At 43.2% G+C, this 12553-nt stretch overlaps 1 protein-coding gene across 1 annotated transcript in view; it reads right to left on the bottom strand.

The window, feature by feature from the left end:
* The window catches only part of LOC115852689 (EF-hand calcium-binding domain-containing protein 6), a 126554-nt gene that overhangs the window by 67067 nt on the left and 46934 nt on the right, over positions 1-12553 (bottom strand). Inside the window, exon 5 of the mRNA XM_070046470.1 lies at positions 3528-3624. Within this exon, the coding sequence (XP_069902571.1) occupies positions 3528-3624 (97 nt within the window). The remainder of the gene's footprint in view (positions 1-3527; positions 3625-12553) is intronic.

The following is a 12553-nucleotide window of genomic DNA, read 5'->3' as shown; positions in this document are numbered from 1 at the left end:
TGTTGTGATAATCATTTCACAATATACGTAAGTCAAATCATTACGCCATACACCTTAAACTTGTATGGTGCTGTTTGTCAATTATATCTCAATAAACTGGAAGAAAAATTAAATTAAAAATTTTTTTAAAGGGTGAAGACTGAACACAAACTGAGAGAAGATATCTGCATCACTTACCACTTACAAAAATCTACTGGCCAAACCAAAGTAAGCGTTCCCACTGACCAAGGAAAGAAAGACAGACGAGCCAGTGTGAAAACTGTAAAAAAGTCTCAAGCAGGCACTTCGCAGATAAAGAAAACTGACTAATGAATAAACAAATGAAAAAATGCCCAATTTCATTAGTAAGCAACAAATGCTAATTAAAACAGCAACGAGTTACTGCTACACGTGCACTGGAGGGGAAGAAAGTAAGACGTCTGAGAGTCCCAACAGAGCCCTGTGACCCACAGCGTCGAAAATATTTACTGTCTTGCCCTTCACAGAAAAAGCGTAGCTCCCTGGTCTAAGATACTGTTAACATTCTATTCCTTCATCTGGATGGTGGTTACATGGTGGCGTACAATCTGGGATACACGGTGACTACACCGTGTATTTAAACTACACACGTACATTATACATATAATACATATATATTATAAAACATGTATGTTAAATGTGCATATATACATACATATTACATATACATAGTTACATATATATATTATTTTTATATTCCACTGTAGCGTCACAAATTAAAAAACAATTAAGCTTAAAAAAGTTAGGCCTGGGGCTTCCCTGGTGGCGCAGTGGTTGAGAGTCCGCTTGCCGATGCAGGAGACACGGGTTAGTGTCCTGGTCTGGGAAGATCCCACATGCCGCGGAGCAGCTGGGCCCGTGAGCCATGGCCGCTGAGCCTGTGCGTCCGGAGCCCGTGCTCTGCAACGGGAGAGGCCACGGCAGTGAGAGGCCCGCGTACCGCAAAAAAAAAAAAAAAAAAAAAAAGGTTTGCTGAAGAAACCAATGAACTTATTTTCCAAAAACACCTAAATAGCAATGAGCATATTAAGCTGCCCCCAAATGGGACGACTCCTGTGTACTTCTGAGAATGCAGCTGGAGGTGTCCCCAGCAGCGCATGGGGGAGCGGAGAGCCCCGTGACTCTGTGTGAAAGTCACTAGATGACTAAACGCTGAATCCTTGTTCAAGTTCAAACACGGTTTTACTGGAGAATACATCGTTTTGGATATTAGCAGGTCCTGTTTGGCAAATTCCCAACAGAAATGCGGCAGAAGGGAGACTCCACACCTTTGGTCACCTTCACCATCTCTAAATGCTGGGACCCAGAAGTGAAGAGCTGGGATGGGTGCACCGAGTGAGAACAGCCGTCTCATCTCCAGTTGGTCCGGTGGGAATACTGCTGATCTTATTTAGGTATTATACTTTCTGCCGGTTTAGAATTCAGAACTAATTCCTTCAGTGCTTTAGTTAAAATAAACTGAGAGAGTGGCAGAGATGTCCACATGCGCAGGATCGTTTAGTCCTGTGGGGGCCAGTGAGGTGACACGATGCTTGATTCTGGACAAAGCGCGTCCTCTCCCCGCCAGGCTCAGTCCTAGAAGAGCTGGAGGAGGTCTCTGCCCCATAGACGCAAGGCTCCTGGTTTAGCAGCACAGCACCCTGGGGTCCCCAGGCCTCCTCCACACATAGTTTGGGGTCCCGCACGACATCAAGGATGAAGGTGGCTACGAGAGGCCATGGAATCGAGGTGGAGTGAGAGTCCACACTGACGGGGAGGACGTCACCCAGCCAGGAGGCCGGGACAGGAGGGGAGGGGGCCCTGCAGGGTGTCATGGTGCCAGGGGTGGAGGCGTTTCAGGAAGGATGGACTGAACAAGGCAGAAACAAAGGCCTCCACGGCCTCTGGCCACTCCCAGAGGTCTGCTCCTTCCAGCGCCCATCTGCTTTGTTAATAATCTGTCACCTCCCTGGTTCGTGAGCTCCAGCAGGCAGGAGCAGACAGGCCTTGGTTACCACTGAACCTGGCGCACAAACCCCTGCGCAGTGAGTCTGTGCTAAGTCAAAGCGGGGTCGGATGAAGCTGCGAAGGGCCCTGGCCGTGGCCCTCAGGAGTCCCTGGAGTCAGACCACAGGGCGGGGCTGCTCCCATGAGGGGAAGGAGGGCAGGGCAGCTGAGAGGGGAGGCACGCTGGGGAGAAGGGGCTTTTTCTTAAATAGGCTTGAGGGAGTTTGAAGGCCAGAGAGAAGCAGGGATGGGGCGGGCACGCGGTAAGGCGGTCAGGTGGCCAGCTCTGCCCCCCCCAGCGCTGGCGCTGCTGTGGCCTGTGTGGCCGCTGCTTGCAATCCAGAGCTTGCCCTGCACTCCGCGACCCGAAGACTGCTCTGGAAGGCTGGCCTCGATCTGTGCGACCCAAAGGACTGCTCTGGAAGGCTGGCCCGGCCTCGATCTGTGCGACCCAAACGACTGCTCTGGAAGGCCGGCCGGCCTCGATCTGTGCGACCCGAAGGACTGCTCTGGAAGGCTGGCCTCGATCAGTGTGACCCGAAGGACTGCTCTGGAAGGCTGGCCGGCCTCGATCTGTGTGACCCAAAGGACTGCTGTGGAAGGCTGGCCGGCCTCGATCTGTGCGACCCAAAGGACTGCTCTGGAAGGCTGGCCGGCCTCGATCTGTGCGACCCGAAGGACTGCTCTGGAAGGCTGGCCGGCCTCGATCTGTGCGACCCAAAGGACTGCTCTGGAAGGCTGGCCCGGCCTCGATCAGTGTGATTTGCCGGCCTGGGCTGGCACAGTCAAGGCTGTGAGGCAGCCCGGGTGCTTAACAGGACTTAAAAGCGGGACTTCTCATCGGGCACAGGCCAAGACAGAGCAAACATAGATAGAAAATGACCACATGAAACAAAGTGGAGACATTCTTCAGAATAGTGTGAAAATACTTCCGTAATGCAGGATACAAATACTTTTTTAAATGAAGTTTTTGTGTCCTTGTTGCATTGAGAAGTGGTGACCCCATATCCTAGACCTCAGGATGACCCACGCTTGCATTTCAGATCTACTGTCCTGCAGGTACAGCTGCCATTGTTAAGAGTATGTTTCCCATCTTGACACCATCATCACAGTTTACACAATTGCACATGGAGGGTATTCACCTTCAAACTATGCTTTCTATAATTTTAGCAAGACAGGAAGAAATACCTCTTTAAAAAGCATGTTTATAACTGTGTAAAAACAAGAATGATAGCATCTTACATTTTTCATTTAAATTTTTAACTCATATCAAACCTGAGATAAAGCCAGCAATTTCAGTCCATGTAACTCTTAAAATTACTTATTTTTCTAAAGATCAATTGACCTTGAATTTGAGAATTTATTTTGAAAAAGTATTTTACGAAGAAAAGGAGTCCCTAAATTGCTATACAAAGTTGCTTTGCCATCTTAGCGACTGGATGGAAAATAGCTCCCTCATCACAACGATCCTGGAACATTGAAATCGATTCCCTTTCCTTTTAAGGAAATAATCATTTTCTTACCTTAGACAAGTCTGACCATCTGGTTTTTGCTTTGGTAACAAGATACTGATGAGCCTGTTCACAAGCTAGTTCTGAATCTGCAACCTTCTGTTTTGGTCTTAAAAGAAAAAAAAAAAAGAATCTGTTTAAATTTAATGGACTCATTAATCTCCCAAGGGATTCTCCTACCCCGGTTTGTTTCACAGATAGCATTAAAGTCTGCTATTTCACATCTGGTCTAACTTAATTCTTTAAAATACAGTCTTATTTCCCCAGCTGCATGTTAGGGAAATCTTAAATTTTAGGAGTACTTGCTTATTTCCAGATAAATGCTGTTCAACTTTTCCTGCAGTTCACAAAACAAAAAGGGCTCATTTATTCCCAGAGGGATAAAAAAACACACTATAACATTGTCTTCAGATGAAGACAACTAAAGACTTTTATTTCTGAACGTACATGTTGGCGTGATCACGCAGACCAAAGATAACAGTCCAGGAACACTGTGGGAACGTGACCTACAGACTCAGTCTCAGCTCATGTTCAAAGGTTAGGTCTATGGGATGTAAAATGATCAAAACTCTGTTTAGTCACAGAACGATGGGCGCCAAGGACACTTTAAAAAAAGACTGTGGCTAGGCCTCCACGGGGCGCAGTGAAGACTGTGGCTGAAGGAGTTTGGGGTGCCCTGGACTCTTCCAATCACTAAAACAAATTAGGGGCGCGTGAAACCCTATAAAACCCTTTGCCACGGCTTTCTCCGCGGTCGCCTTGCTCGGAACCACGCTTGCGCACAGGCACGTGGGTGATCAGTGCATCTTGCCTGAGGGTGAGTAAGGGGGACACCTGAGCGAGGTCCCACAGGGACCCTCACAGGAACTTCCCCTCAAGGGAACCTGGAAAACCAGGGTAGGGACAGCACACAAGCCCCATGTCGCCCTTTTAAAGAAGTGGCGTTATTCATGCTCCAGCAGGTGAGCTGCTCGTAAGGAAAAAAATCTGAAGTCAACCAGGAGGCCGCCAGTTGAGAAAATGCAACAGTCAAAGGTTTATGTGATCCCCAAAGACGCGGCTTTGTAGCTGACCCTTTGTATGTGATGCCAGGTGGGGAGCACTGTGGTTTTAGGGTAATCGTGGCCTCCACAAGCTCTGTGACCAGTCAGGCTGGAACTACCGAATCTGGGTTTTCACAGCAGTGCTGGCATTGCCACCCCAGTTTGCAAAAGGGGATGCTGTGGTTTAGAGGGGTGAAATCGCCTGCCAAAATTGCACAGCCAGTACCGGGAATCCTGGCACTGAAACTCAGGGCCCTCCCATGCCAGAGGAAAGCCTTTCTCACCGTTGTCATTCCGTCTGAAGCTACAGTTTTGGTGGCCCCTCTACCTTCACTCCTCAGAGGAAAGGATCCATTAAATATTACATTTCACAGAGGTGAGGGCCGCCCATGGTTTTTACACGCGCAGGATCTTCTTTTCACTTAACATGTCTATTTCAATTCAACCGGAGCAGTTCTGCTGAGCACCACTGAGTGCCAGGCACTGTGTGAGGTCCTGGGGAAGGTGAAGCCTGCAGCGTCCCAGAGAAGGCCCTCCTGGAACATTGCACTACTGTCCTACATTTTAAAAGCAGACAGCAGGACACAGCACTGCAACCAACAAGTTAAGCAGTAATCATTGCTCTTCACGTGGCTTCTCCTTTAAATTCTTCCTAAGAAACTCTGCTGCTGGTCTCAGCTATCCTGGACCACTCCTCAGGTCCCCTGATGACTGACAGTGCTCCGTACGCACTGATCACCAACAACACCGTGGCCCTCGTTACCCCAGAAGCCCACACTGTGCTGCTGACCCATGTGTCACTCGGAAAGGGTCTTATTCAGACCAGGGCTTCTTTGGTGATTTACATAAACTTTGACTCCTGTGGTTCGGCAAACAAAAATTCTTGCATTTCCTCAGTGGGCAGGTGCTGAGGACCCGCTGCAGCTGGGCGGGGTCTTCTCCCTCTTCCCATGTCGCTGCTGAAATGGACCAGATGAGGTCATGCCCACTTTCATTTTCTCTCCTGGCAGATGCCAGCTTGTGGGGAACACAGGTGAACTATGGTGGCACACCTCCCCTGACTGAGACCCCCCCAAATACACACAGTCTTTAAATTCTCCAGTTGCTTCTATGTTACCAAGTCCGGGGTCTCTGCTGGCTTAACGTGTGATGCTGTTAACCATCGCCCCCTCTCTAGTCACCGTCATGATGCTGCTCTTTAAATGACACCATGGGTTGGAACACCCACCACCTGGCAAACGTGTGCCCTCAGTGAGCGTCTCTCCCTCTCTGCCTGCCCCCTCGACCACTCCTCTCTCCTTCCACCCCAAAGCTTATGTACTCTTCTGAGAGGTCATCCCCGCTCCTGTCCCCAGCTACCACCTGGATGCTGTTTGCCCACACTTCCGTGCCATGAGCACGGTAACCTCACGTGCTTCCAACTGTCTACCGGACTTCACAGAATCATGGACTTTCAAGGGTGGAAAAGGATCCAAAGATGAAGCAGTCTAATCTTCTATCGTTACTTTACCACTAAGGTTTTGGAAGGTTGGGTGGATTATGTTGCATTTTCACAACTATTGTTTAAAAGGACTGTAGGTCCTCACGAGGCCTATTCCCCTGCCTTCACCGTTAGGTGCCTCATAAATCCTGTCTGAACCCAGAGGACGCACCTGGGCTTCCCTCAGAAGGATGGAGATCCTGAGAGGCATGTTCTGTCTCTGCAGAGTCAACTCACTCTCAAGCTGATCTCACTGTCCAGACACATGTCCAAGCAGCCTCCCTACCCAATTCCTTTTCCAGGCTATGAGGTTGCATTATTTTTCTTAGTGACTCGTGCTCAAACCAGGAGCTCCTACCTGTTTCCCATTCATTTCTCCTCTGTACCATTTTATATCCTTGTCTCCTCTAGAGAGATTGGAAGGTTTTTCTGTGGCCTTTTCCAGAAGTTACTTATTTTCTCTCCTATTGTCTGCCTCTTTAGATCTTGACAATCAGTCAGATCCAGCCTTCCTATCAGCCAGACTGTCAGTCACAAATACATACAACGTGCTGCTCTAAGTCCTACAAACACAATGCTGAGCATGGTGAACAGAACCCACGTCCTCAAGGAGCTCATCCTGTGATGGCAGGAATGTGCAGCAAACACATGGAAAAATAAGTGAATCAGATAACTTCAGCTACTGAATGTGACTGAGAATGATGGACCAGGGCGGGGTCCGGGGCACTTCAGCCAAGAAGACCAGAGAGCAGGGACTCCTTGAGGCATGAGTGATGACCCAGTTAAGATGCAGTAGACACACATACTTACTTCATCCTGTCTTCCACTGGTTACAACCAAAAACTCTAGACAGAATACAAAAAGCAACTCTCTGAAGAGACAGTAAAAAGTAAATAATAGGAGGCTTATGGAGAGGGAAATCAAAACTTGAAGAACGACTTACATCATGGTGAGGTTCATGGGCTTTTTTCCTCCCATATTTCCAACTTAAGGGCTGCTTAAAGGCAGTCCTAATTCTGGAACTGTGCAGTGGATATGGACAGAAAAATCTCCAAAAGAAAGTCTGTTTTTCTGACCGAAGAACTAGGAAGGTGAGCCCCTGAAGTACAAAGAGCATGGGGGAATCCCCCCTTTCTTGTCTCTTTTTACTGTCTCATTCCTGATCTGGGGCAAGCCCAGTTACAAAAGTGCACTTCTATGGTGGTGCCAGCAATAGTATTGGCCAAGTAGGTGCCCACGACTGAAATTCTTCTCCCAACCAGAGGAGATGGTAAAAGGCGTCCCTGTGCTCAAGGAGGATTGGAGAAATCCACATGACCTTCTCTTTCTCGTGTTTATCTCACCATGTTGGCCTGGAGGGGGCCCCAGTCAAGAGAAGCACTCAGTAGCACAGAATGGCTAACACCTAAGATTGTCCAACCAGAAGAACAAAAAAGGGGTCCCTGAGTGCTGGAGAGTGTGGGGAGAAATCATAGAGAGGGCTAGAAAAAGGGACGCCCAAATGAATGAAGGAAGTTCCAGGTTCACCTGTGATGTGCACATGTGTGAAACTAACCCAGAGCAGCACAGTGAAAGCTTTGAGAACTTTACTACAGCGTAGTTAAGACTGTCTCCTGCGTGCTGCACTCATGGGCTCAGCTGATAGAGCTACAATGGCTTTGAAAACTGAACCGATGTTGAAACCACAGAAGGCAGGTCAGGACTTGCACTCTGAAACTAAATGGATTGATTGCCTGCCTAAAAAAGATCAATCAGTCAACGCATTACCAAGGATGTTAACAGGACCAGAGTGTCACAACACAACATTAAAAATGTCCATGACACAGCCCAAAATTACCCAATATACAGAGGACCAGGAAAATCCCAACAATTTTCAAGATAAAAGACAGCAAGCACCAACTCCAAGATGACCCAGATGTTGAAATTATCATATTTTAAAGCAGTTATTATAACCATGAAGTAAGAGTACACATTCTTAAAATAAATGGAAAGACCAGTTCTGAGCAAAGAAATTGCAGTCAAAAAAAAAGAACCAAGTGGAAACTTTAGAACTGGAAAAAACAACAACTGAAATAAAATTTTCACTGGATTGGCTCAAGGACAGAATGGAGATGACAGAGGAGTGAGTCAGTGAACTTGAAAATAGATGACTAGAAATAATCGAATCTGATCAACAGAGGAAAAAGAAAGAATATATCTCCAAGGACTATGATAGAGAGACCTGTGATACAAAAACAAAAGGTCTAACACCCATGTCACTGGAGTACTGAAAGGAGAAGAGAAAAAGATTGGTACAGAAAAAAATTTAAAACTTCAGGAAATAATAGCTGAAACCTGCCCAAATTTGATGGAAAAACAAATTTACAGATTCAGGAAGTTCAGCAAACCTCAAAAAAGATAAACTCAAAGAAAATCATGCTCAAACACATCATACTAAAACTACTGAAAACCAAAGCTAAAGAAAAACTCTTGAAAGCGACCTGAGACAAATGACACATTACAGAGAGAAAACCACTTGAATGACCGAGATTTCTCCTCACAAACTGTGGAGGCCAGAAGACAATGGAACAAGATTTTTAAAGTGTTATAACAAAAGAATTGTCTACCCATAATTCTATATCCAGAAAAAAAAACTGTTAGGAATGAAGGAGCAATAAAGATATGCTCAATGAAGGAAAACTATGATAACTTGTCTCCAGTAGACATGCTAAAAGAAGTTCTTCAGGGGAAGGAAAATGACAGCAGAGTGAGACACTTTTGAGCTTGAGAAATAAAAGAAGAGAAGCAGAAATGGTAAATACAAAAATACTTTTTCTCAGAGTTTCAAAACACATGAAGCATAAATTGATAAAAATGGAAGGAGAAATAGACAGATGCAAAATTATTGTTGGTGACATCAACACTCCTCTCTCAGTAATTGATAGAACAAATAGAAAATAAGCGAGAACCTAAACACTATAACCAACTTGATCTTATTGACATTCATAGAACCCTCCACCCAACAACAGGCCAATATACATTCTTTTCAAGATGCATGGAATGTTCACCAAGACAGATGATTTCTAGGGTCATAAAATGAACCTTACCAAATTTAAAAGAATTAAAATCGTACAAAGTATGTTATCTAAACTGAACAGAATTAAACTAGAAATCAGTAACAGAAAGATAGTTGGAAACCATGGAAATATTTTGAAAAAAAAAACATACTTCTAAATAATCCGAGGTTTCAAGAAACAGTCTAAAGGGAAATTAGAAAATATTTTGAACTGAATGAAAATAAACACTATAACATATCCAAATTCGTGAAATGCAGCTAAATCAGTGCCTACAAGGAACCTGATAGCATTAAGGGCTCATATAGAAAAGAAAGAATTCAAATAAAAAATCTGAGTTTTCAGCTTAAGAAAATATAAAAGGAGGGCAAACTACAGTTGATCCTTGCACAACACAGGTTTGGACTGCAGGGGTCCACTTATATGCTGATTTTTTTCAATAAATATATTGGAAAATTTTTTGTAGATTTGTGACAATTTGAAAAAAAATTCACAGATTAACCACATAGCCTAGAAATATTGAAAAAAATTAAGAAAAAGATATGTCATGAATGTATAAAATATAATATACGTAGATACTAGTGTATCCTTACATAGGCATAAGGTGAGTGATATTTAATATAAAATTAATATGTTAGTTTTCTTCCTGTTTTATAACTTTGCTTTCAAAGAATTATATTACCGTACAGTGTGCTTCTCTCTCTCTCTCGTATTGGAGAAATTGTGTATCAGCCTATCATCACAGGCAAATGGGTTTTTTTTAGAGTAACGATTCCAATACTATATTATGAATATGATTGGAATACTGTATGCTATAAAAATTTTATGATTCATTCTTTACTGTATAGGCCAGGCTACCATGAAGCAATTATATCGATTACACCACACTCCCATAAAGCAATAATACTGCTGCTTCTTTGTTAACAATGCATGCATCATTATACCTCTAAACAAATATGAATTTCTTTTTCACATTATCTTTCCAGTTTTGATGTCCAGAGTTACACACCAAAATGTATGACGCCTGCAGTGTTTTGTACCATATGAGACAATATTGATATGGGTACTGACAGACAGATGATTTATCTTGTAAAAGACAATGTAAACTTACAGTATTGATAAATACAGTACTATAAATGTATTTTCTCTCTTATGACCTTTTTTTTAACATCTTTATTGGAGTACAATTGCTTTACAATGGTGTGTTAGTTTCTGCTTTATAACAAAGTGAATCAGCTATACATATACATATATCCCCATATCCCCTCCCTCTTGCGTCTCCCTCCCACCCTCCCTATCCCACCCCTCTAGGTGGTCACAAAGCACTGAGCTGATCTCCCTGTGCTATGTGGCTGCTTCCCACTACCTATCTATTTTACATTTGGCAGTATATATAAGTTTCTTATGACTTTCTTAATAACATTTTCTTTTCTCTAGCTTGCTTTATTGTAAGAATACAGTATGTAATACATATAACATACAAACTATGTGTTGATTGACTTTATGTTATTGGTAAGCTTCCAGTCAACAGTAAGCTGTTAGTAGTTAAGTTTGGGGGGAGTCAAAAGCTATACACAGATTTTTGACTGTGCAGGGGGTTGGCGCCCCTAACCCCTGTGTTGTTCAAGGATCAACTGTATACTTAAAGCAAGAAGAAAGGAGAAAATAGTAAAGAATAGAAATCAATGAAATCGAAACAGAAAAACAATAGAGAAAAAGAAATGAAACATAAAGCTGGTTCTTTGAAAATATCAATAAAATTGATGAACCTTCAGCTAAATGAATCAAGAACAAATGAGAGAAGACATCAACTACCAATACAAGAAATGAAAAAAGGGACATCACTAAAGACCCCACAGATATTAAAAGAATAGTAAGGGAATACTATGAACAACTTCATTTTTATGAATTTAACAACTTAGATGAAACGAACCAATAGTTTAAAAGACAAAAATTACTAAAACTCGGTCAAGAAGCAATAGAAACCCTGAATGATCCTATAACTATTAAAGTAATTAGATTTGTGGTTAAAATTCTTCTGACAAAGGAAACTCCAGGACCTGATGATTTCACTGGTGAATTTTATCAAATATTTAAAGAAGAAATAGTGATTCTGTATGATCGAGAAAATAGAAGAGTGGCATCATGACTTTTATTCTTTCTTAGAGGTCTTCCAAAAAAGAACAAAAAATGTATTTATTTTCTTTATGAAATAAAACTCCTATCTTGCAATTACCATGTGGGTCCATTGAAACCTCTTAGAATATGATAGATCATGGGATCTTAGTGATCTTGATTTAATCATACTAGATCTATTTCATTATTCTAAGAAATATTCAATCATTGCTCATTAATTATTTCCAGCTATGCTAAAAAAAAGGAGACTAAATAATAAGAAGAAAACAAAAAATGATGGCATCTCCTAGCAGGATGATACAATATTGAAATGAATCACCACTATTACATCATCCTTCAGTTTTCTGATTGCACTGCTCAAAGTGTAACAGCATCTTTCAAGAAGATAGAAAGAAGACAGTGACACCATCCTTGTCGTCTTATGTTAGCTTTCACTGAATGTAGTTGAAAATTGAGAATTCTTATTTCATGCGCAAGTGGCAAAGGGAAGAAAACTGAGATCAGGAAATGTTTCACAATTATTAGATGAACCAGAAGATGATGGTGAACTTGATCATATAAGCCAAATCTCTTGATGACTGAGTAAGTGATACGTGTCTAAGAACAACAAGGAAATTTGTTATTTTCATTTAGTTAGTCATTCATCAGGAACGACTGGATCGTACAATATTTTGTGACAAGAAGCTGACCATCTAATTCTGCTAAAAGGACACTTGACAGCATTCTTTCATCTCTGATGATGTACATGTACCAAAATGTACTTGATGTGGGTTGTCAGTAGATAAATGGACAAGGCCCGTGTGCTTTAAACGAGGGAATAGATTGGGAGGGAATAGATGGTGTAAATGAAACAGGTCATTGGACCAATCACTCTGACTGGTATTTACACATTTAAAAATGATGTGCAGTTATGAAGCAAACGAAATGGTCTTCCTCTCTTTGACAAAATTATGAACCTTCAAAGTTTTCAGAAGTAGTGCATTTTGATGATGCAGGTGGAAAGTGAAGGCCCGGAAGGCAGAGGGGCCCCACTGAGAGGGCAGGATGGCTTCCAATAAGGCAAGGCATCTAGGTTTGGCTGGTGGAGAGTGAGGCTGGGGAGGGTGAAAGAGGCTGAGCTCTCCAGGCAGAGGAAGGGGCCCCTCCCCAGAGGCATCCTGGGTTCCAATCTCTGTCCACCGCCCCATCACCTGGGTCCTTTTGGACAAGTCAGTAACTTTTCTCTAGGCCCCAATTCCTTCAACTGCAAAGGCAGGAGGTGATGCCTCCTTAAAGGGCTGTGGGGTATGGAAAGATGTACCTTCATGAAACACAGGTATGGGGTCC

Source organism: Globicephala melas, chromosome 10 (genome assembly GCF_963455315.2).
Source record: "Globicephala melas chromosome 10, mGloMel1.2, whole genome shotgun sequence".
Taxonomy (NCBI): Eukaryota; Metazoa; Chordata; class Mammalia; order Artiodactyla; family Delphinidae; genus Globicephala; species Globicephala melas.
This window is presented reverse-complemented; position numbering and strand designations above follow the sequence as displayed.